Raw genomic sequence first — 20,030 nt, 5'->3', positions numbered from 1 at the left:
GGTCCCTATTTATCTACTTGCACCCGGAGGTGCTTTCGAACTGCTAGGTTGGCAGGCGCTGGGACCGAGCAGCGGGAGCGCACCCCACCGCAGGGATTCGAACCGCCAACCTTTCGAACCGCCAAGTCCTAGGCGCTGAGGCTTTAACCCACAGTGCCACCTGCGTCCCCAATAATGCAATTATCTTATGTTAATTAACTGCTGAAGTAGAAGAGGTATCCACAGTAGACTTGCATGCTCCCAGGGCCAGCTAATTGGAAAGAAGCATGCTCAGAGCAGGAACTCACACAGAGGCACAGCAGCAACCTCCTCTGTGAGTTGGCGCTTGAGATTCATCAGAACCTTAACTGGCTTCTCATGACACACTGGCCGTTGTCTCCTGGCACAGTGGTGTGCCCTGGATTGCAGTTTGGGAATTACTGTTCTATATGGATTTCAGATGGGACTTCCTGGACTCTGCTGTGGACAGAAATGAATTTATATCCAAACCAGAGTCCACTCAGAGGCCTCTAAGCTCTGGCACAAAGATGCAGCTTGCTCTTAGGCTATAGATATTATTGCACACTGATGAGTTACTTGTCATCATTGGAAGTATAGTTCCTGTGTGCAGAGAGGTTCTGAATCCATTGCACAACACAGCAGCTTCCAAGCAGGTTTTACCTTGCCCAGGATCAGGCCATCCACACCTTCCAGTTGCCTCCACCATGATAGCCAGGTAGCAAAAATGCCCTGCCTGTTATAGACAGGACAGAACCCACATGGAGTCCTCACCCTCACGCTTGTACACAACATCCCATTTTTTAAACAATAAATGATATAGAGCTCATGGAGCGTGCATAAAATTAACCTGGTCTATTCCAGTTAAATTAAACATCAGAACAGGTGAATTCTACCTATTAATGATTACAAACAGCAAATTCATAAAGAGGTTAAAGGCAAAGACTAATTAAATGGATATCTTTAAACACGAACACTGTACTTCCGCACTTATTCTTTTAGTGCTCTTGCAAACCTCCTGAATGCAAATCTCCCTGTATGTCAGCATGCATTTCCCTGACCACAGGACACTTTTGGGGGTGGGGGGGGGCTGGAAACTTCTTTGCAGTTGAATTATTCTCTAGTTTTCTAAATCCCGTTTCAATTGGTAGCAATTGCAGTTGTCCCCTCCAGTCCCGTTTCTACTACCCTTCCCTTTGAATGCAGTTTGCTTTGCATGACAGTTTTGTGTTGGAATGGCAATTAGTTTTGTTCTGTTGAGCATGACCTTTTTATTTTGGGGGGTCAGTTTTTAATTTCTATTTCCTTTTCTTTCCTCAATGTCTGCCGCACCCTGTTTCATCTCCTCCATCCGTCTGGTCGCCGTGGTTCCGCTGCTCCATAACAATGCATTGTGGTCCTGCCCACACCCACACACAAATGCCACCTTCTTTCCTTCCAACTTCCACTCTTCCACCCATGTTCATCATTGTTTTATTTTTTTATTTTAAAAAAAACCACATTCAAAACAAAACAAATACTCAAATGGCGGGTGCCACGGTGCTTATTGTCGAATCAGGGTGAAAATTCCTTCCTACAGGCAACGGTAGAAAAATTGGGACCTTTGCCACGCATCCTCGCAGATATTGCGAAGGCCACAACAAACCCCACACCGATCCAGCAACAATTGAGACGCCTGGCAGATCACAACTCAAGCCCCAACGTCAGCCTCTCCTCAGGGCTGCAAAAAATCTTTGAGGACCCTATTGACAGGTACGCAGCACCGAGCTATTCCTGGGGTTATATGGCTGTCAGGAAGAAATATGGCATTGCCCAGGGAAATAGGGGGGAGGTCTTGGCTGTGCTTATACCTGGGATGAGGGAGCCTGTAGACCTCCAGTTGTTGAACTCCAGTTCCCATTTTCCCTAGCCAGCATGGCTCACAGATAGGGATGATGGAAGCCATAACGCAGAAACATCTGGAAAGCCATAGGTTCCCCATCCCTGGCTTAAAGTGATCATTGCATAGACTGAGAAGCCTTATGCTAAACCCCTGGTCCATGTAGCCTGTTGTGTTCTACTGTGACCAGCAGCACATCTCCAAGTCAAGCATTCCCAGCCCTGCTATCTGATATCCTTTCTAAGTGAAGGCGGCAGCAATGGATGCTGGAAGGATGCACTCAACCACTGAAGTGCAGCTTGTGACCAAACTGTTTGACCCAGAGTAGACCTTGGTCAAGCTGGTATCTCAAGGACTGGGTTTCCCATATTATATTAACACTTAGCACGCATACACTGCTGAACAGTGCTCACCGTTATTATCTCAGCAGTTCTGACTACAGCCCTGTAAGGTAAGCCAATCTAATCATCCCCACCCAGATGTGAAAGTCACCGTGCTACACTAGCTCTCATTCTATAACAGTCCTGTGCCATAGCAATGAGTAAACGGTGCGTTTCTGCATTTTCTCAAACTCGTTTTAATGCATAGTTGTAAATAGCCAATTGCCTGTGGCAGATAAGGCCTGTCTTCCAGCAACCAAGCAGGCAAGTTGTGCCAGAGAGTTCTGTTTATCATGCTTTTTAGGCCTGAAATGAGTCAGATATGTGTGGATAGGCATGATTTATTTGCAAGGGTTTGTTTATTATTCCTTAGCAAACTTTACCCTTTCCTCTATGTCACCAGTAAGGTTAGAAAGCTTTTCTCCCACCATCACTGTTTAATACATGATTGTGGGCAATGGTATTCTGTGTAGACAGGAACGAAGGCCAAAAGAGTGGAGTCTTAACCATGTGAGTGCCCAAGGTTTCCATTCTGGTGGCAAGTCACCCTAGGAATGTCAAGGATATTTCCTGGGCTTAGCTTGCAGTAAGAGGGTAGAGCTTTAGCTTTGGAATCCGAAATTGGATTCATTATCAAGTTATGAGATAAATACAGTCAAAACAATCTCTTTGTAGCTGAAAGGAGAGGGTATTTGGGAAAGTGAAACCTCATGTAAAACGTTCTATCAGTTTCACTTAAAACTTAAGCTGTTAGCTAGCAAACAGGAGCTCAGTGTGTTTTAGGACCAGCTCAGGTCTTTAGGTTTAGGGGATCAAAACAAGTCTTAGCCTTGTGAATTCCCTTTCCCTCCCTGCCTACTATACAGGAAAGGAGGGCAGTGGAGGCTTCCAGTTCCACAGTTTGAGCCTGATTTGTATAAGCTAACTTTAGTTAGAACAAGCCACAAGTAATGCAAAACTGTTCTTTATTCAAAACTGAAATCGAGGGCTTTCCGTGTTCTCTTCCCATGTACAAAGGAGCAGGAGAGTGGGGAGGATATGAGCCCAGAGGCTTGCAGCAACTCATTTATGATAACCTAAACCAGTGTTTCCCAAGCTTGGGCCTCCAGCTGTTTTTGGACTACAACTCCCATCATCCCTAGCTAGCAGGACCAGTGGTCAGGGATGATGGGAATTGTAGTCTGAAAACAGCTGAAGACGAAAGGTTGGGAAACACTGACCTAAACAGTGGCTTAGGTGGTTTTCTGAGCCTGGCCTAGGCGATACTGTTCCAGTGAATGTGTGGGTTTTGTTTCGTTTGTTGTTTTTAAGAAAAGAGCTGCATTTTTGTGGGGCACAGCTTCTGTTCTCACCAGACATTGGTACTGTTTCTGTTCAACTTCACAGTGAGGTCAAATTGAAGTCGCCACCCCAGGAAAATGAAGGGTACTTCAAAAGCAAGTTGTTGCTGATTCAACAGTCATCGTCACGAAGTGTGACTTACTCCGACAAGAGTGACGAGACTAACATGCCCAATGTCCGAAGCGTATCGCTGATGGATCTCCAAGATCCCAATGCTGTGCAGTGTGATTCCGGGTCCGTGATGCACGATGCTCCTGTACGTTTATCCGGCAGCCAGCTTTCTGTCATCCAGGTGGCGAACATCAAGCAGCTCCACAGCACCCCGCAGAGCACCCCTCAGGTCAGGAGGCCTCTGCACACACCACTCAGCCAGCCGGGCCCTCTGCAGGCCCTTTCCTTCCAGAACCCTGTTTACCATATGAACAACCCCGCCCAGGCCCTGCCAAAGGTGTCCATGGACTCCAGCTTGGAGAATCTGAGTGTCACCAGTTCCCGGAGCCAGAATAGCGAAGACCTTAAACTCAGCGGGCCGAGCAACAGCAGCATGGAGGACTTCACCAAACGCAGCACACAGAGCGAGGACTTTCCCCGGCGGGGCACAGCACTGGACAAGCACGTGCCCATGGTGTTACCTCGCCAGAACAGCACTGGGCAGGCCCAGATCCGCAAAGTGGACCAAGCGGGACTGGGTGCCCGGGCCAAGGCGCCCCAGTCCCTTCCGCACAGCGCTTCTCTGCGAAGCACCGGGAGCGTGTCTGTAACATCTGCCACAATGGCAGCGGAGCCTCTTCAGAACGGCAACCGGTCCCGGCAACAATCCTCGTCCTCCCGGGAGAGCCCAGTTCCCAAAGTGCGTGCCATCCAGAGGCAGCAAACGCAGCAGGTAGGACCATAATCTGTGCTGGTACCTCTGAATTTGAGGCTAGTTCATGTGTGTGTATGTTGTGTGCATGATAGAAGGAACAGGGATCAGTTTGCATAAGTGGGCAGCCTACAACTCGGGGACCATGAAAGGCTCGGGAGCAGTAGTTTGTGGCACACCGGGAGAGGAACAGACTGGCCTGCAGTCCTAGGGAGGACATAGGCTGGCCTGCTTCTTCAGTGCCAAGCTGCTAGACTGCAAGAAAGTGACTCCAAGGTATGTGGGTGGGGACGCCTCTGTGCCATGGTCCTCATAAGATGGGCACTGCCTCATTTTTGGTCCTGGCTTGTGGAATTAACGAAAGGTCAGCTCCCAGTGATAGAGAGCAGGGGATGCAATTTGCAGTGCATAGAAGTAAACAACTTAAAACACTACTAACACTTTAAATAAAAATGGGCACGCAGTTATTTAAAGTGCATATGTGAAATATCTATAAAGAGAAGGAAATGCAAGCCACTGAGAGAAAATCTTTTCCTAAACAAACAAACCCCTCAGAAATTGGGTTTGTGGGGCGTGATAATTGCTCTGATACAAGGTTGTTGTAAGGATTACTGATGAAAATATATTTTGAATGTTCCAAATGTAAAGTACTGACTGATATCTTTTGTCAAGGTCAGATTTTCTAGGCATTCTTGTTTATGCAATTAAAAAAATCCAAGCATTGCTTGTGCAGCCGTTTTGACTTACGTCTGACTCTTAGTTAGTCATTAGGATACAGTTGGTTGATTTTGGCCAAGAAAGTGCAGGTGAGTGGTGTGTAGAGACACAAAATAAAAATTTCCCATTTGAAAATCCAGCAATCGCTTGCCCAATTCATGGATCTTAAAGGGATCGTCGTGAATGTGTGTTTTTGTTCACACACCAATCCAGTTCTTGCTGGGAAAAGCCCTGCCTTGCCATAACACCCTCCAGAGGTGTGTTTGTCTCCTTGGGGGGTAAGTTACTGGAAATAGCTGGAAAATAAACAAGCACTTACTTGAAGGCAGAAGAGGGAGGAGGAAAATATGCTTGTTGTTGGGTTTTTCAGGAGCAATGTCTTACTGTCAGTGATGCTTCTATCCATGCATATGATGTCATGCTGTCATAGGATGGCTTACATATGGAAAGCACATAAGCCCAGAGCATTTAAAACAAACGTTTCCTAGTCTTACTCCTTCTACTGCTCCCCAGGCGCATGTATGTTTCAGGATTTGCTTTTGACTTCCTGGGCTCTGTAGACACCATGTGTTTTGAGTACATGACCCCCACCCCCCACCCCCAGCAAAAGAAATCCTGAAAACTGTAGTTTGTGAAGGGTGCTGGGAATTGTAGCTCTGTGAGGGGTAAACTACAGTTCCCAGGATTCTTGGGGAGAGAGCCATGTGCTTTAAATGTATGGTGTGTACACAGTCTAAGTGAGTGGTGCTTGCTTAGAAAATGGTGTTGAGAGTGGTCCTGAGCCCCTTTCCCTTTCGTGACATCACTTTCACTACAGCCACTAGCATTAGCCTGACCTTGCAAATGTCTGCTCACATTTCCACTTCTTGTTTCTCCCTTTTCCACTTCAAGCCTTGTAGATTTTAATCCATTTGTAGTTTGTTCAGTGCCTGCAGAAGTAATGAGTATCTCTAGGCGGAAGGGGAGATCGTTTAATGCCAGCAGATATTGGTAGTTTATGCCACGGAATTCTCCCCCAGATGTGGCCAGTCTCTTTGTGGGCAAGTTTGATTGTCCAATTCCCCTTTTCTTATTAATGGTTGTTTGTTCCCAACAAGAGAGGGGAGCCCTTTGTTGGACTTGAAGAGTCCCCTGTGTGTTCTGTATTCCTCTTGAGTGAGTAGGTGGGGAACAAATGCAAACAAGCAGCAAAATGCCTTCATTAGGACAAAGCAAGAGTCCTAGCAGAGTAGGGAGCCTTTGAGTTTCACAAAACGCTTTCGGGCTGGACGTTAAGCAAAAAGAGGGGGGCAGGGAGGAAATAACGTTGCTGGCAAGGGTGGAAGCCCTGTCTGCACTATGCAAAAGCCTGGGGATGAGGTTCAGGAAGCTCTTTGCAGATTAACTTAATTGTTTTGATGTAACCAATGCAAGCAGATCACAGGTCAGCACTGAATCATGAAAGCATACTAGAACAAAGACGCAATGGCTGCTGTTTCTTTTAAAATACAAAAGCCAGCAATTATTCAAATCTACCTCTTGCACTAATTGGAACTCATGGGTCCCTTGAAAGGCAGAGAGCAGAAGTAGAGAGAAGCATTATAACCCTTATAGTAGCAAAAAAAAGCGATTAATTTTATGTGAGGAATGGGGGTTTTAGTAATCTTTCTCCCCCCCCCCACCCACACGTTTCATCATTTAACATGAGGACTGGCTTGCATGCAGCTTATGCACTTTAAATGAGTTTATATAAAACATACATATGAAAAATAGATGTTTTATAATGCTATAGTTACTCTTATTAGGATGGGTTCTCATGATGAAGTAAGTGAATTGGGCAACTTCATGGAATTAGGTTTCTGCTGATGGAGTGGACCTGTTTCATCTGTTTGCTGCTTCTTCTTTGTCCCTTTGCAATGTTGTATTCTGAAACGTGAAAGTTAACGTGGAGACAGGCATGCTATTTTAAGAATAATCTCAGCGGTTTCTTTCACATAACTGTTTTTATTACAAATGAAACAATATCAGAAAATCAAATAGTATTTAATACTTGATCAGCCCTTCATTGTAGTGTAGCTCCTCCCTCTGCCTTCATAAAAGTGTCTTAAAGTAGATTACCCGGCCATGTTAAATCAGCACATGTACATTTATTTTAAACGTTCGGGTTTCAGATTATTTTTTGAAAGGTGTGAACAATTTTCAAAACCATGCAAAACTGCTTCAGAGATTGCAGAATGCATGGAGGGAGGTTGGCGTCACACGCGCTAGCCAACTGACATTCTCTACCGCCAGCTTTTCCTTTCTGCAAACAGCCACATTGGGGGGAAATTCTGAACTGGTTTTCCAGGGCTCATCCTAAGAAAGGGGGAAAGTAGATTCATACCAAAGGTGGGAAGAGTGCCAGCTATTCTAAAAACGTCACAGCTGTTGTCTTAATCATAAATGGGATGGCTGCGGTTGCATAAGCCTAACTAATGCAGTCTAATCTGTTCCCTTCTGCACTCTCATCTTCCTTGGAAGAATGGCCAATGATCTTCCATGATAAAAAAATTCCTGGCTGCTTTTCTACGCAAGGCATATTAACTGCAGCAGTCATTCTTTTTCCTGGACAGCAAGGGAGCTCATGTTGCACAGTCTCTCTTCCTTGTACAATGCTCCCTGCGGGACAGTGGAGCACAGTCTCAAACAGTAGCGCCTGCTTGGTGTATAGGGTTGCAGTTAAAGCAGTCAGCTGTGGTGTTAAGAAAGAGCTTTTTGCCATCTGCATCTTGTCTTTCACAGAAAAATGACCGTCTTTTCTTGATTGCTTTGTATTGTGCTCCTGTTCCATGCTTTCCTGAAGCAGAGTGTGATATGTCTTGTCAGCAGCTGACAGACCCCAAAGCATCCTCTGAGCAGGGTGCTTCACTGTGATTGAATATGTGGATCCTATTTATACCACAGTCTGTCTTCCGGCAATCAGGCAGTCCAAAACTCTTCTCTTCTAGTAAGCTAGAATTGCTATAAATTGTGATTTGCCTGGATTGAAGGAGAGGCCGGGAGACTGTCACTGCAAACCAGGTTTAAGTGAAGTAAAGTCCAATGAAAACGAGAGACCTTGAGCAAGATGCCCCAAGCCTGGCCAGGTCCAGCCTGAACAGATGTTGAAACGCAGCGTTGAACTCCTCCACATTGTGAAATATTAAAATGGAAGCAGCACTACAAAACCCACCCCACAGTGCTGCATTTCAGATTATAGCAAAAACATTATTAACTGATAATGTTGCATGCATCTGTCCATGGAATTAATAAAAATTCTTTCCTTTACTCCCTTCACATGGGAGGAGAAACAGATTGGGCTCTGTTAATGTGATTCCTTCATGCGCATTAGTGGAGTGGGGCACATGCACACTCTCTCGTGCCGCTGCCAAAGTGGATGTTTGGCTCCAGGTGTCGTTGAGTGTAACCTGTGGCTAGGATAGCTCTCCTTCTGGCAAACAGTGAGATAGGGAGCCTCTCACACTCCCATGCTCTGCTTGCAGATTCATTCACCTGTAGACTCTGCCACAATGTCGCCTGTGGAAAGGACAGCCGCTTGGGTCCTCAACAATGGGCAGTATGAAGAAGAGGAGGAAGATGCCGATCAAAACCAAGATGAAGCAAAGCACGCAGAAAAGGTAGTGGCTGCATGCCAGCTCTGGGTCCCAAATGGGTCTGCAAGAAGAGGGAAACACCTGAAATTCCCAAGTGAGGTGTCATCAAGGTGCTGACGACACCCAGCTCTGTATTTCAGTTATTAAACAACTGGATGCTGTTGTTATATAATATCAGTGTCTGGAAGCTGAAGTCAGGCAGATGTGGGGTAGTCAATAGAGGCTGAATCCAGACAGGTGAACAGGATCTCTTCAAGTCTTGGGCAGAGCAAGGGCATTATTGGGGGAATTGCCCAGGGGACTTAAGGGCTCCTTCCTCTGTTTTTCAGTTACTGGTGGGGGTTTTTTTACAGTGTGCACTGAAACCATCCCTTAATTCCCATCTATACATACACAAATTGGACACAAACATCTTCTCTCAGACCTTCAAATACCTAGCAATGCCACTATTTACAGAATTATAATTTCCCTCAGCTGGACAGCTTCAGAATCTGGCAGTTGTTTTTGATCCAGCCCTGCTTTTTTGCCAACAAGTTATTGGTTTCACATGCTTTTCAGGCTCATCCCTTCTTGGGCACAGAGAGCCTGGCAATGAAAATCCATGCTTTTGGAACCTCCGGGCTTGACTACTGTATCATGCTCTGCATAGGGCTGCCCTTGAAGTCAACTTGGAAGTTTCAGCTAGTGCAGTATATTGCTATACATCTCCTTATGATATGAGGCATTGCAGATGCATCCAGCTGGTTTTGTTGCACCTGCACTGGCTGTCAAGATGTTTCCAGTGCAGTTCAGGGCACTGTGGTTTGCCTGTATGCAAACAGCCTGGGTCCTATTTTATCTCAAAGAGCATCTCCTTATGTCATCTCCCACATCACCTTCTCAGGCCGTGCTTCATGTACCAACACCCATGCAGAGTGAGAAATGTCACAGGAGCTCTGGAAAGAAATTCCCCCTGGTTTCCACCATTTGCCCTCTATCAGCCCTGCAAAATACATCTCTTCCATTTGGCCTTTGACTCAGCTCTATAGCTGGTCTCTTCTGGCGTTTATTTGGGGGTTGCTGTTGGTTTTGTTTTTGGTCTTTTTTGCAGATTTCTGGCTGTTTTTACTTTACAGTGGTGCCCCGCAAGACGAACGCCTTGCAAGACGGAAAACCCGCTAGACGAAAGGGTTTTCCGTTTTGGAGGCGCTTCGCAAAACGAATTTCCCTATGGGCTTGCTTCGCAAGACGAAAATGTCTTGCGAGTTCCTGCAGGGTTTTTTTCCCTTTCCCCCCCCCCCCTTTTCCTAAGCTGCTAAGCCGCTTATCAGCTGATCCGCTGATAAGCCGCTTAACAGCTGATCGCTAAAAGCCACTAAACCGCTAATAGCGCTAATCCGCTAAGCTGTCAATGGGCTTGCTTCGCAAGATGAAAAAAGCACTAGACGAAGAGCCTCACGGAACGGATTAATTTCGTCTTGCGAGGCACCACTGTACTTTAATTGAACACCACCTTGAATACTGGAAAGGGAGCTAATAAATGCTTTAACTAAACAATGCCCATCCTTGCCCCCAACCTGCAGTATGAACAGGAGATAACCAAACTCAAAGATCGCCTGAAGGTGTCGAGCCAGCGGTTGGAGGAGTACGAGCAGCGGCTCCTGGTCCAGGAGCAGCAAATGCAAAAGTTGCTGATGGAATATAAGGCCAGGTTGGAGGACAGTGAGGAGAGATTGCGAAGGCAGCAGGAGGAGAAGGATAGTCAGATGAAGAGCATCATTAGCAGGTAAGGTGAAAGGGTCTTGTCACGAGTGGAAGAGGCTGGAAAGTTTGAAGGAAGGAGCAAGAAGACTTCTCTGAATTGCAGTCTGAGCTTTCCATCTTCACATGTGGGCAGCTCCCTTGTGAAATGTAACAGCAGCTTGCAGAAGAGGAAATTACCTTTATTTGGCACATAGGAACCAGAGACATAAGGGAGATGAATCACTCAGCTAAGGATCGTGCAAAGAACCTGCAGCAGATTGGGGGGGGGGGGTGAGCCAGGAAGTCAGTTCTCCATTATCTACTGTGTTCTTTAGCTAGAGCCCACTGCATAAAGCAGACAGGGGGACCTGAGTTCAAATGCCAGCTCATCTTCTCACATGTGTGAGGGTCTTGCCTTTGAGTTCAGACCTTCCTCTTTCCTTCAAATAGCTCATCGAAAGACTTGAAGCTTGTTGGCTGAGGAACACAATGTGTTGGTTTTTTTGTCTTTTAAGTCAGTTGCTGGGTTGAGAGTTGTTTTTCTGTGATGCTCCAAAGGCACAGCCAGATCCCTTTCTTATATCATTTGCCTCTACCGTAGGTTGATGGCTGTTGAGGAGGAATTGAAGAAGGACCATGCCGAGATGCAGGCGGTTATTGACACTAAGCAGAAAATAATTGACGCACAGGTAAGTCTCGAAGTATCCTTGCTTACAGATATTGCTCCCACTATTCCACTTCCTGTGACCAGTGACTGATGCCCTGAAGCAGCTTCTGGAAAATGCCCATGGCAGCATCTCAGTGGGGCAGGCAAGGACTATTCCCTTGTACAGAACAGGCTTGCTGTTGCTTTAGGCTCCCTGGATTAGGTAGGGTCAAAGCATGTACCACCCTGACACTCAAAGCATCATTGGGTCACAGCCAAGGGCCGAGCGACTGCTCTTGAGTGCTCTTGGAGATGCAGACAAAGCTTTGGCTTGTGACCTTGGGTGACTGCAGCTTGGAATGGTACCTGTTGAGAAACATCCTCCTTTGGCACCTGCCTTGGTTGGCGTTGGGAGAAATGGAGCTGCATGTGAGCGCATGTATTTTCGCCCGTCTTGCTTTTCCTGGAGTGAGTTTGGGAGTTTTTCCTGGGCTCTCTGCTCAGCAAAGAGAAAAGAGGATTAAGCCACACAGGAAAAGAAATCACTTTGATCTCTTCTTGTGTGCTGTGCTTGTGTGGAATCCCCCTTGCCCTCGGAGCACAAAGTTATTTCCCCATATAGTATTTACCATTGCTTGATAATCTTTGTCTTTGTGTCTTTCATCATCAGCCATAGACCTCTGCTTTACCCAGCATGAAAAGGTCGTAGTACGCAGAAGCATTCAAGGTAGATGTTGGTGGCCTGAAGAAGGGTGTGGTTTAGAGAGAGTCCAAAGGCCACATTTGGCCCCCCAGGCCTAAGGTTCCCCACCCCTTCTGTCATGCAGCCAGCTGGGACAGCTCTGGAGTTGGAGGAGGAAGAGGAGAGAGAGGGGCCAGTAGAAGAGGCAGCCTTGGAAGGAGGTGGAGAGTAAGGGGAGGTGGAGGCACAGCTTCCTGAGGTTAGAGGGCACCAGCACCACTCCACCAGCTCCGGCACAGAGGGAGAGGGGAAACCAGTTCTATCCACCCAGGACAGGAGAGAGTTAAAGCGTAGAGAACAACGCCGACATCTGGGATTGCCTGGGATCTGTTACAGATGATTTGGATGCTGTACTTTGTAAAAAGTTTACAAATACAAACTCTGGTCAAGCCGAGGGATTTATTGCAAAGGGCTAACCAACCCCCTTTACACCTGCCCTCGAATATCCAGCTTGCCTATTGGCTACTTTTCCCAGCTGTTCCAAGATGATTTCTCAGTTCAGATCTAAGCAGAAATGCCTTGCTATAACTTATGCTTTTGAACAAGTTACAGTGGTACCTCTACTCTAGATACAAACGGGATCCGTTCCGGAGCCCCGTTCACATGTAGAAGTAAACGTAAGTAGCGACGGCACATCTGTGCACGCGTGCGTCGCTTTTCGCCGCTTCTGCACATGCGCATGACGTCATTTCGAGCGTCTGCGCATGCACAAGCAGCGAAACCCGGAAGTAACGTGCTCCGTTACTTCCGGGTTGCCGAGGAGCACAACTCGAATGTGCTCAACTCGAAGCGTATTCAACCCGAGGTATGACTGTATGGCCTGATCTCATGTCATGAGTGTAAATCTTCTGCAGGGAACTTTTCCAGAAACAAGGGGTTTATTTTGTTTTGTTTTGTTTTGTTTTTGCTCTTGGGCCACAATCTGTACAGGCAGAAGGGCTAGTAGTTTCTAAGTACTTCATTGCAAGACTGAGTTAATTACACAGCAGCTCCATCAGAGCCGCTTGTCTAACTTGAGGAATCAAACAGAGTGTTTTGGGCTGAATGAGGTCTGTTTCTATGTGGAGGGCACCACTCCCAAATGATTTGTGACAGAAACATGCTATTGGTTAAAGCTCTGGATGCAACTCCCCAGTACTTAATCATTTCATGGGTTATTCTCCAGAAGATGACTGAGGGGTATAGGAATGCGTCAGAGCTGCCTCAGTTTCCCACAGCAACCAAGAACCTGGCTGGAGCCACCATGACTGTATGAGAGGCCATTGTGAGAGTGGTAGGAAGCACAAGCCCTGAACTAGGCCGCTGCTGGTTTGCTGAAGTGCATGTGGCCATTGGCTTACCCTCCCTCCCATGTGCTCTGAAGCAAGGAGCCCTCATCCTCGTAGCATCAGCTTTTAGGATGATTTGCCCCAAATTTCACCCCCCCTGGCAGTTCTTGTTTCTTTAGTCAATCTCTTTTTGCTGGATGGGGAAGGGGGACCCTGGATGTCACTTCTTATCCCCCCCCCCCCGCACCTCCATGAACTCGCAGAGCTTCACTGTGCACTGAGCTTCCATTTGTGATTGCAAGTGACATCACTGCTGTGTTAAATTACAGGTCTTAAATGGGGATGAGATAATTCAAGCAGGCAAGTACACCCAATCAGTTCTCTAGCTGAGCACCCCCCTGCCCTGGCCTGGCGCACTCACCTCCCCCTACACATTCCAGCTCCTGCCACTCCCTGCGTCTCATCCAGAGACAGTTTGGAATAAGCTTGGATTGCCCCATGCTTGCTTTTGGACGGAGGGGGTGTCGTCAGCGCCCCCTCCCCTTGAACTCCCAAGCTCACGCCTTTGTTTTTGAATTTGAATCGCCACAGAAGGGACAAATGCACCCATGTTCATATGCCAGCGGAAGCAGGGTCAACCTTAAATAAGAGATCTTGCTGGATTATTTCAGCAGCAGTGAGAGCTTTTCATCTGCAACTTTGCAGTCATTCTTTCTGAGTCAAGTATGGTGTATGTAGGGAGCTCCTCTTAATATAATTTAAAACTGATTCAGAAAAATGAACTAGATTAATTAGAAGGATGGCCATGAGGCAACTGGAAATTGTTTCCCCCAGATTGGTTCCCCTTTGCTCACACGTTTAGGGCTTTTTGAGCCAGACACTAAAATGTGGCTTAAGATAATCAGAACCCCCCTCCCCGAATCCAGTTGGTGGAACCCGGATTCTGAAATTCTAGCATCTCTAGTGTTGGGCATTCTCATTTGGTGTCAGAGTCTTTGGCTTGGCACCTTTCAAAGTACAGTGGTACCTTGGGTTAAGTACTTAATTCGTTCCAGTGGTCCGTTCTTAACCTGAAACTGTTCTTAACCTGAAGCACCACTTTAGCTAATGGAGCTGCTGCCGCGCCACCGGAGCACGATTTCTGTTCTCATCCTGAAGCAAAGTTCTTAACCCGAGGTAATATTTCTGGGTTAGCGGAGTCTGTAACCTGAAGCGTATGTAACCCGAGGTACCACTGTACTGTTTTGTGGTAGATATTTTGGAATTATTCCTTTTATCGAGAATGAACTGATAGATTTTGGCAGGGAGAAGGACCTCAGTCAGGAAGAGAGCTGATCTTACGCAGGCTTGCTCTATGTATAGACAGATCGCTCCCTCTAAAAGTATTACCTCTGTGCAGTAGTGCCTTAAAAAGTGGCATAGTGTCTTCGCAAATGCATCGCTTATGTGTGCTGCACATACTCCTTATGGATCGCAGTGCTTTCCCATGACTGAGAGCTGTTTTGGACACGGGGAAGTAAATGAGTGAAAGGCTCCCAGCAGCCCAAACTACCCAGCCCACGAAGGGTTCTGAATTTAGCAAGAAATGCGGAAGCTCTCGCATGAATATTTGTAACTGTGAGTTGCTTCTCCTGAAGCCCAGAAGCAGACATCAGCAGCAGACTTGCATATCAAACCCTTTGTCCTCCAGCGCAGGCTACTTTTCTCAGAATTTCAGGCCTCAGATAACACAGAGCAGCCCCATCTGGGAGGACGTGCTGGAAAACCTACCCCTTTGGCTAAGGTAGTGCTTTTGGAAGTGACCTTGCCACTCCTGCTGTGCCCCCTCTCTCCATTGCCATAGGGCTTGTGCCCCACCCACCAGCAGAGTTTGCGCAGCAACTGCAGCACTCAGTGTGTCTCCTGCCTTTTGTCTCCAGAGGGAAGTGACGTGTTCATTCCTTCATGTTTGTGCCCTCTGTACATTGTTCTACCTTCCCTCATTTGTGTTGAGCCCTACAGAGCCCTTGCATGTTGCATCAGTTCCTGCTGAAACAGGAATGCCCAAGCACATCTCGTGGTTTTTTCAGTTTTTGTTGGAAGTTAAGGTTAAACCAAAGCAAATCCTTGTGCCTCTTTGATTTGGTTCTCCCCTGCCACATAGTACCAGAGATTTACATGTCCGCCAATCATGTCCCCGGCCTTCTCTTGTCTCTTTCACGCAAAAGCCCCTCGTTTCTGAATCAAAACCAGAAAGGGCTTTTTGATTCTGCAGAGTCCTGGAGTAACTGAGCTGGAATGGGTCTAAGAAGCCAGGCGCCCTGTTTGGTTTTTGTGTCTTATCAGTGCCATCTTCCCCATCACCCTACCATCACTGCCACCCTTCGCACAAACTTTCCCCTTCTCCTTCTCCCCCCTTGCCCCTTCCTGTCATGCATACTTCCTTCCCTCCAGCTTTGGGCTGCTTTCTGTCCATTCCCCCCCCCCCTCGCTGCCCCTGTGTTGCTGCTGCACCCTCACACTGCTGGCATCTATCTGCATTTATAATTTTCAGTGTCCCTGGGGTGTATTGCAAGCCCTCTCTCAGTAGGAGGGTGTCTCTGGGGGGGTCCCAATCCATACTCCACCTCCACTCTAGAATCCTCTTTCTCATATCCTCCTGCTGCCTTTTTCTGTTTTCCTCTGTTCAAAAACTAACCCATTAAATCTCCAGGAATCTCCCTGCTGACTTCTGCCTCTGTGCTCTTACATGATCCACCACTAAATCAGCTTTTAAACGTGGCTAATTGGCAGCTTCCACAGGACAGATGCTGGGCAGCAGAAAGAGGCAGGCTCGTTCTGTTCTGCTGCAGAGCCCTGGCCAGGCTGGATCAGCCTATGGCGAAAAAGCAACAGCCCTCCTTTAGAGAACTGCTGCTCACCTTGAGACCCAGATGTTGCAGGTTGTGAAGTCATTAAGGCCTTGCTGCAGTGAAGCCAGGCAGCTCTGATCTGAATCAGTGTGTTTTGTTGCAGGAAAAAAGAATCCTGTCTCTGGACTCAGCCAACACGCGGCTCATGAGTGCCCTAACCCAAGTGAAGGAACACTACAGCATGCAGGCTCGGAACGGCATCTCCCCCACCAACCCCACCAGGCTTTCCATCACGGAGAACGGTGAATTTAAAAACAGCAGCTGCTAACTGCAACTTCTCCCACCTTCCAGTTGCCAGCTCCTCGTTTCTCCCACCCACTCCAAGCCTGTCCACACCACAGCCTCAACGTTCCCCCAGACCGCCTGCCTGCCCAGGAGGCAGCAGAAATACTGCACAACTTGAGCTTGTGGAAGAAGGTCACACCAAAACAGGCTCTCTCCTCTCTTTCCTCCCTGCTCTTCTCTTCTGCCTTCTCTTTGGCGATGAAGAAGAGAGATTTCTCTGTACCAAGATCAGAATGTCTTTTGGCGAGGCAAGATGGCGGGAGCCACGGCAGCACGGAGCCCCTAAGGGCAGCCATCACCAACTGCGCTGCCTGTGGCTCCCTTTGATGGGGGGGATGGAGGGGGAAGGCGGGATCCGCATTGGCTGCACCGTTCCCTTTGATGGGGGGAGGGGGGATTGCCATCCTGCCTCCCTCCCTCCCCCCATCAAAGGAAGCTGTACAGCCGATCCCACCTCTTCTCTGAGGCAGGCGGCAGTGGCGGAGCTACCTGCTCCGACACCAGGAACGGCGTACATCTGGGGGGGTGACTGGTGTGTGTCCCGGGGGGCGTGGCGCCCTGCCTGCGTCAGGGGGGTGCAGGGCAAGCGGCGGTATGGCCAGCGAGCGCCAAGCATCTCGGGGGTGCACAGCGAGCGATGAGCGCCCCAGGGGCAGGGATGGCCATGATGTCACGCGTCCCCGGGATGGCACCCAGGGCGGCCCCCGCCCCCACCTTCGTCCGCCAGTGGCAGGCAGGCAGGCTTGGGGACCATTGAGGCAGCTTTGTGCTGATCTTGGTCAAGCCCCTTCCCCAAACCATTCTGATCTTGGTACAGAGAAATCTCTATTCTTCCAATAACTTAGATCCCCAAAGAGCTGGGACGAAAGAGAGGAGACAGCATGTTTTGGTGTGACCTTCTTCCACAAGTCCTTTCACAATCTTTCTGCTGCCTCCTGGGTCTTAACAAGAAGGTCATCTTAAAGGACTGTTTCCTCCCCTTTCCTTTGTTTCGTTTTGTTTTGTTTCGTTTGCAATGTTAGCTTTGAATAATTTATTTTGATATGGTTTTCCCCTTAACACAATACCTTGTTTCCCCGTTCCCCTCTCTAAGCCTGTATTTTTATGCCAGTAATGCTGGACCACTTCTGCATTTCATTGTCTGGGTTTGTTCTAAAGAAGATTTATTTTTGTTCTGTGAATATTTTTGAACAGTTTCTTGTATATGTACAGATATAGATACATTTGAGGTCTTTTATTGATATTCCTACAAAGAATTACAAAATAAACTTTAACTTTAAACACTTTGGACTCAGCCTGTGTCTGCACTGATGAAAGATGGAGCCATGTGAGTTGGGGTGAATGGAAATGTCCTAAGAAATCTCAGAAGGAAACTTTAGCTGCTCATCCAGTCTAGAAATTGAAATGTTGAGTTGTCGAACAAACCACTGATGAAGCCTTGCACTTTTATGACCTCAGGATTACAGGGCCCATGAGAGAAAGTGGCAGGTTTGGTGCATCATTCGAAGCAGCAGATCTGAGTTTTCAATGGAGCTGGTGCACAGCTCAAATTCTGTTAGACCCTGCCATGAGGGGGTTTGCCTTGGGTGCCAAAATATCTTGGCTCAGCCCTGCTCAAGATAGATTCATGGCAGTTTATGGCAAAGCAGTTCCATGTTTTCCTGGAGGAAGTTCAGTTCAGCTTCCCACGTGGTTTCAGTCTCAAGTCACCTTGGCAACCTATGTGGAAAGATAGACAGGTCCTGGGCCCTCTCAGCATCCTTCAGCTGTTCATGGTGTCCTGCAATGCATTGCTAGTATGGGGCTGGATTTATTTAGGTGATTCTCATCTTTCTTGGGGGCCAGTGCTCAGAAGGCACTGCTTGCTAAGAGACTGCTGTTTTGTCCTGCAGCCAGCAGCTTATGAGGCGCCAAAATGATCCAATTTGTCTCCCATACTGTTTTAATATGTACATTAAACCACACTAGGTGTGGTTACTTGGAAATGTGGGCTTAGTCACATTACGTGTAGGCTGTCTCCCTTTTCATTAGGCCCCAGGGAGCCTATGGATGATACGAACCCATGTGTAAGGCCGGTAGTGGAAAGAATGTGGGTGACCATATTTAATATTTTGTGATGGCTGTAAGAGTGGCTTGCATAAAACCAGTATAATAAATAGGTAAAGGTAAAGGTAAAGGTACCCCTGCCCGTACGGGCCAGTCTTGACAGACTCTGGGGTTGTGCGCCCATCTCACTTAAGAGGCCAGGGGCCAGCGCTGTCCGGAGACACTTCCGGGTCACGTGGCCAGCGTGACATCGCTGCTCTGGCGAGCCAGAGCCGCACACGGAAACGCCGTTTACCTTCCTGCTGGTAAGCGGTCCCTATTTATCTACTTGCACCCGGAGGTGCTTTCGAACTGCTAGGTTGGCAGGCGCTGGGACCGAGCAGCGGGAGCGCACCCCGCCGCAGGGATTCGAACCGCCAACCTTTCGATCGGCAAGTCCTAGGCGCTGAGGCTTTAACCCACAGCGCCACCTGCGTCCCAGTATAATAAATAGCTGCCAGTAAAAGCAGAGTACAAGACCTCAAGATCTAAGGAGTTGTTAAAACTCAGCATAGGAAAAGCATAGAATGGGAAGCCCTGGGCAAGAAAGAAGATCAGCTGGTTCTGTCAAAATGCTAGCGTCAGGAAAGGTATTCAATGAAGAGGAGCTACTATAGAGAGAGCCCTATTTCCAGTCTCCATCTGCCTTCCTTCAGTAGACAGGGGACACTGGGCAGGGCCTCTGAGACTGATCGGAATGACTGGGCATGTTCACAACATCCAGCACAAGACAAAACATAGAATCAGAATTACAGAGTTGGAAGGGACCCCCGAGGGTCATCTAGTCCAACCCCCTGCAATGCAGGAATCCTTTGCCCAATGTGGAGCTCAAACCCACAACCCTGAGAATGTCACAATTAAAAATACAGCATGAAAAGGCCTGGCCATGCTGAAAGGTCATAGTGTTGGTTGGGGGGGGGTGTCAACTGGTCCGGGACGAGGTATGCAGCCTGTTTTGAACAGGGTTGCACACTCTCCCTTTAAGCAACTGGTAGGGGAGGAATTTTATCAGGAGCTTTACTCAGAGTAGGACCCCCCCCCTTCTTTCCCTTCAAAATCCTGATTGCGATTGCCCCCCCCCCCCCCGCCTGTTTGGAAAAAGAAAGGAAAGAGATGGAGAACGGGCACTGATGCAGCTATACCATGCCTAGTTTTGTCCTTTATTTTTCATCCTAGTTTTTGGTCTGCTTTGAGCAGGGGTAGGCAACCTAAGGCCCATGGGCCGAATGCGGCCCAATCGCCTTCTCGATCTGGCCCATGGACGGTCCGGGAATCAGCATGTTTTTACATGACTAGAATGTGTCCTTTTATTTAAAATGCATAGGAATTGGTTCATTTTTCCCCAAAAAATATTGTCCGGCCCACCACATGGTCTGAGGGACAGTGGACCGGTCCACGGCTGAAAAAGGTTGCTGACCCCTGGCTTTGAGGTTGCCTGAAATTGCACAGCTCCAGGATCTAAAAAGATGTGGTGACACCTTGTGGCAATCTAGATGAACTGCATTTTGATTTCCTCACTTTTTTCATTTAAAAAATTATTAAAATTTAAAAAAATGAAAAAAAAGGGGTATATTGTATAGAGCTTTACAAGCCCTGACTAGCAA

General features: G+C 47.7%; 1 protein-coding gene across 18 annotated transcripts in view; it reads left to right on the top strand.

Moving 5' to 3' along the window:
- RASAL2 (RAS protein activator like 2) overlaps positions 1–17,624 on the top strand; it is a 222,203-nt gene extending 204,579 nt beyond the window's left edge. For 7 of the 18 annotated variants that reach the window (XM_083743751.1, XM_083743737.1, XM_083743745.1 and 4 more), the window contains 7 exons: positions 1,556–1,749; positions 3,643–4,480; positions 8,677–8,811; positions 10,350–10,552; positions 11,111–11,198; positions 13,495–13,525; positions 16,160–17,624. In XM_083743751.1, coding sequence (XP_083599877.1) covers positions 1,556–1,749; positions 3,643–4,480; positions 8,677–8,811; positions 10,350–10,552; positions 11,111–11,198; positions 13,495–13,525; positions 16,160–16,302 — 1,632 coding nt within the window. In that variant the 3' untranslated portion in view covers positions 16,303–17,624. Of the gene's footprint in view, positions 1–1,555; positions 1,750–3,642; positions 4,481–8,676; positions 8,812–10,349; positions 10,553–11,110; positions 11,199–11,825; positions 11,884–13,494; positions 13,526–16,159 lie in introns of those variants that run through there. The other 11 variants (XM_083743752.1, XM_083743747.1, XM_083743746.1 and 8 more) reach the window with 6 other exon arrangements.
- Positions 17,625–20,030: the final 2,406 nt, after the last annotated feature.

Source organism: Podarcis gaigeae (assembly GCF_964106915.1).
Source record: "Podarcis gaigeae genome assembly, chromosome: 6".
NCBI classification, from domain to species: Eukaryota; Metazoa; Chordata; class Lepidosauria; order Squamata; family Lacertidae; genus Podarcis; species Podarcis gaigeae.
Note: the sequence above shows the minus strand (reverse complement) of the source record. Positions and strands in the feature narration are given on the sequence as shown.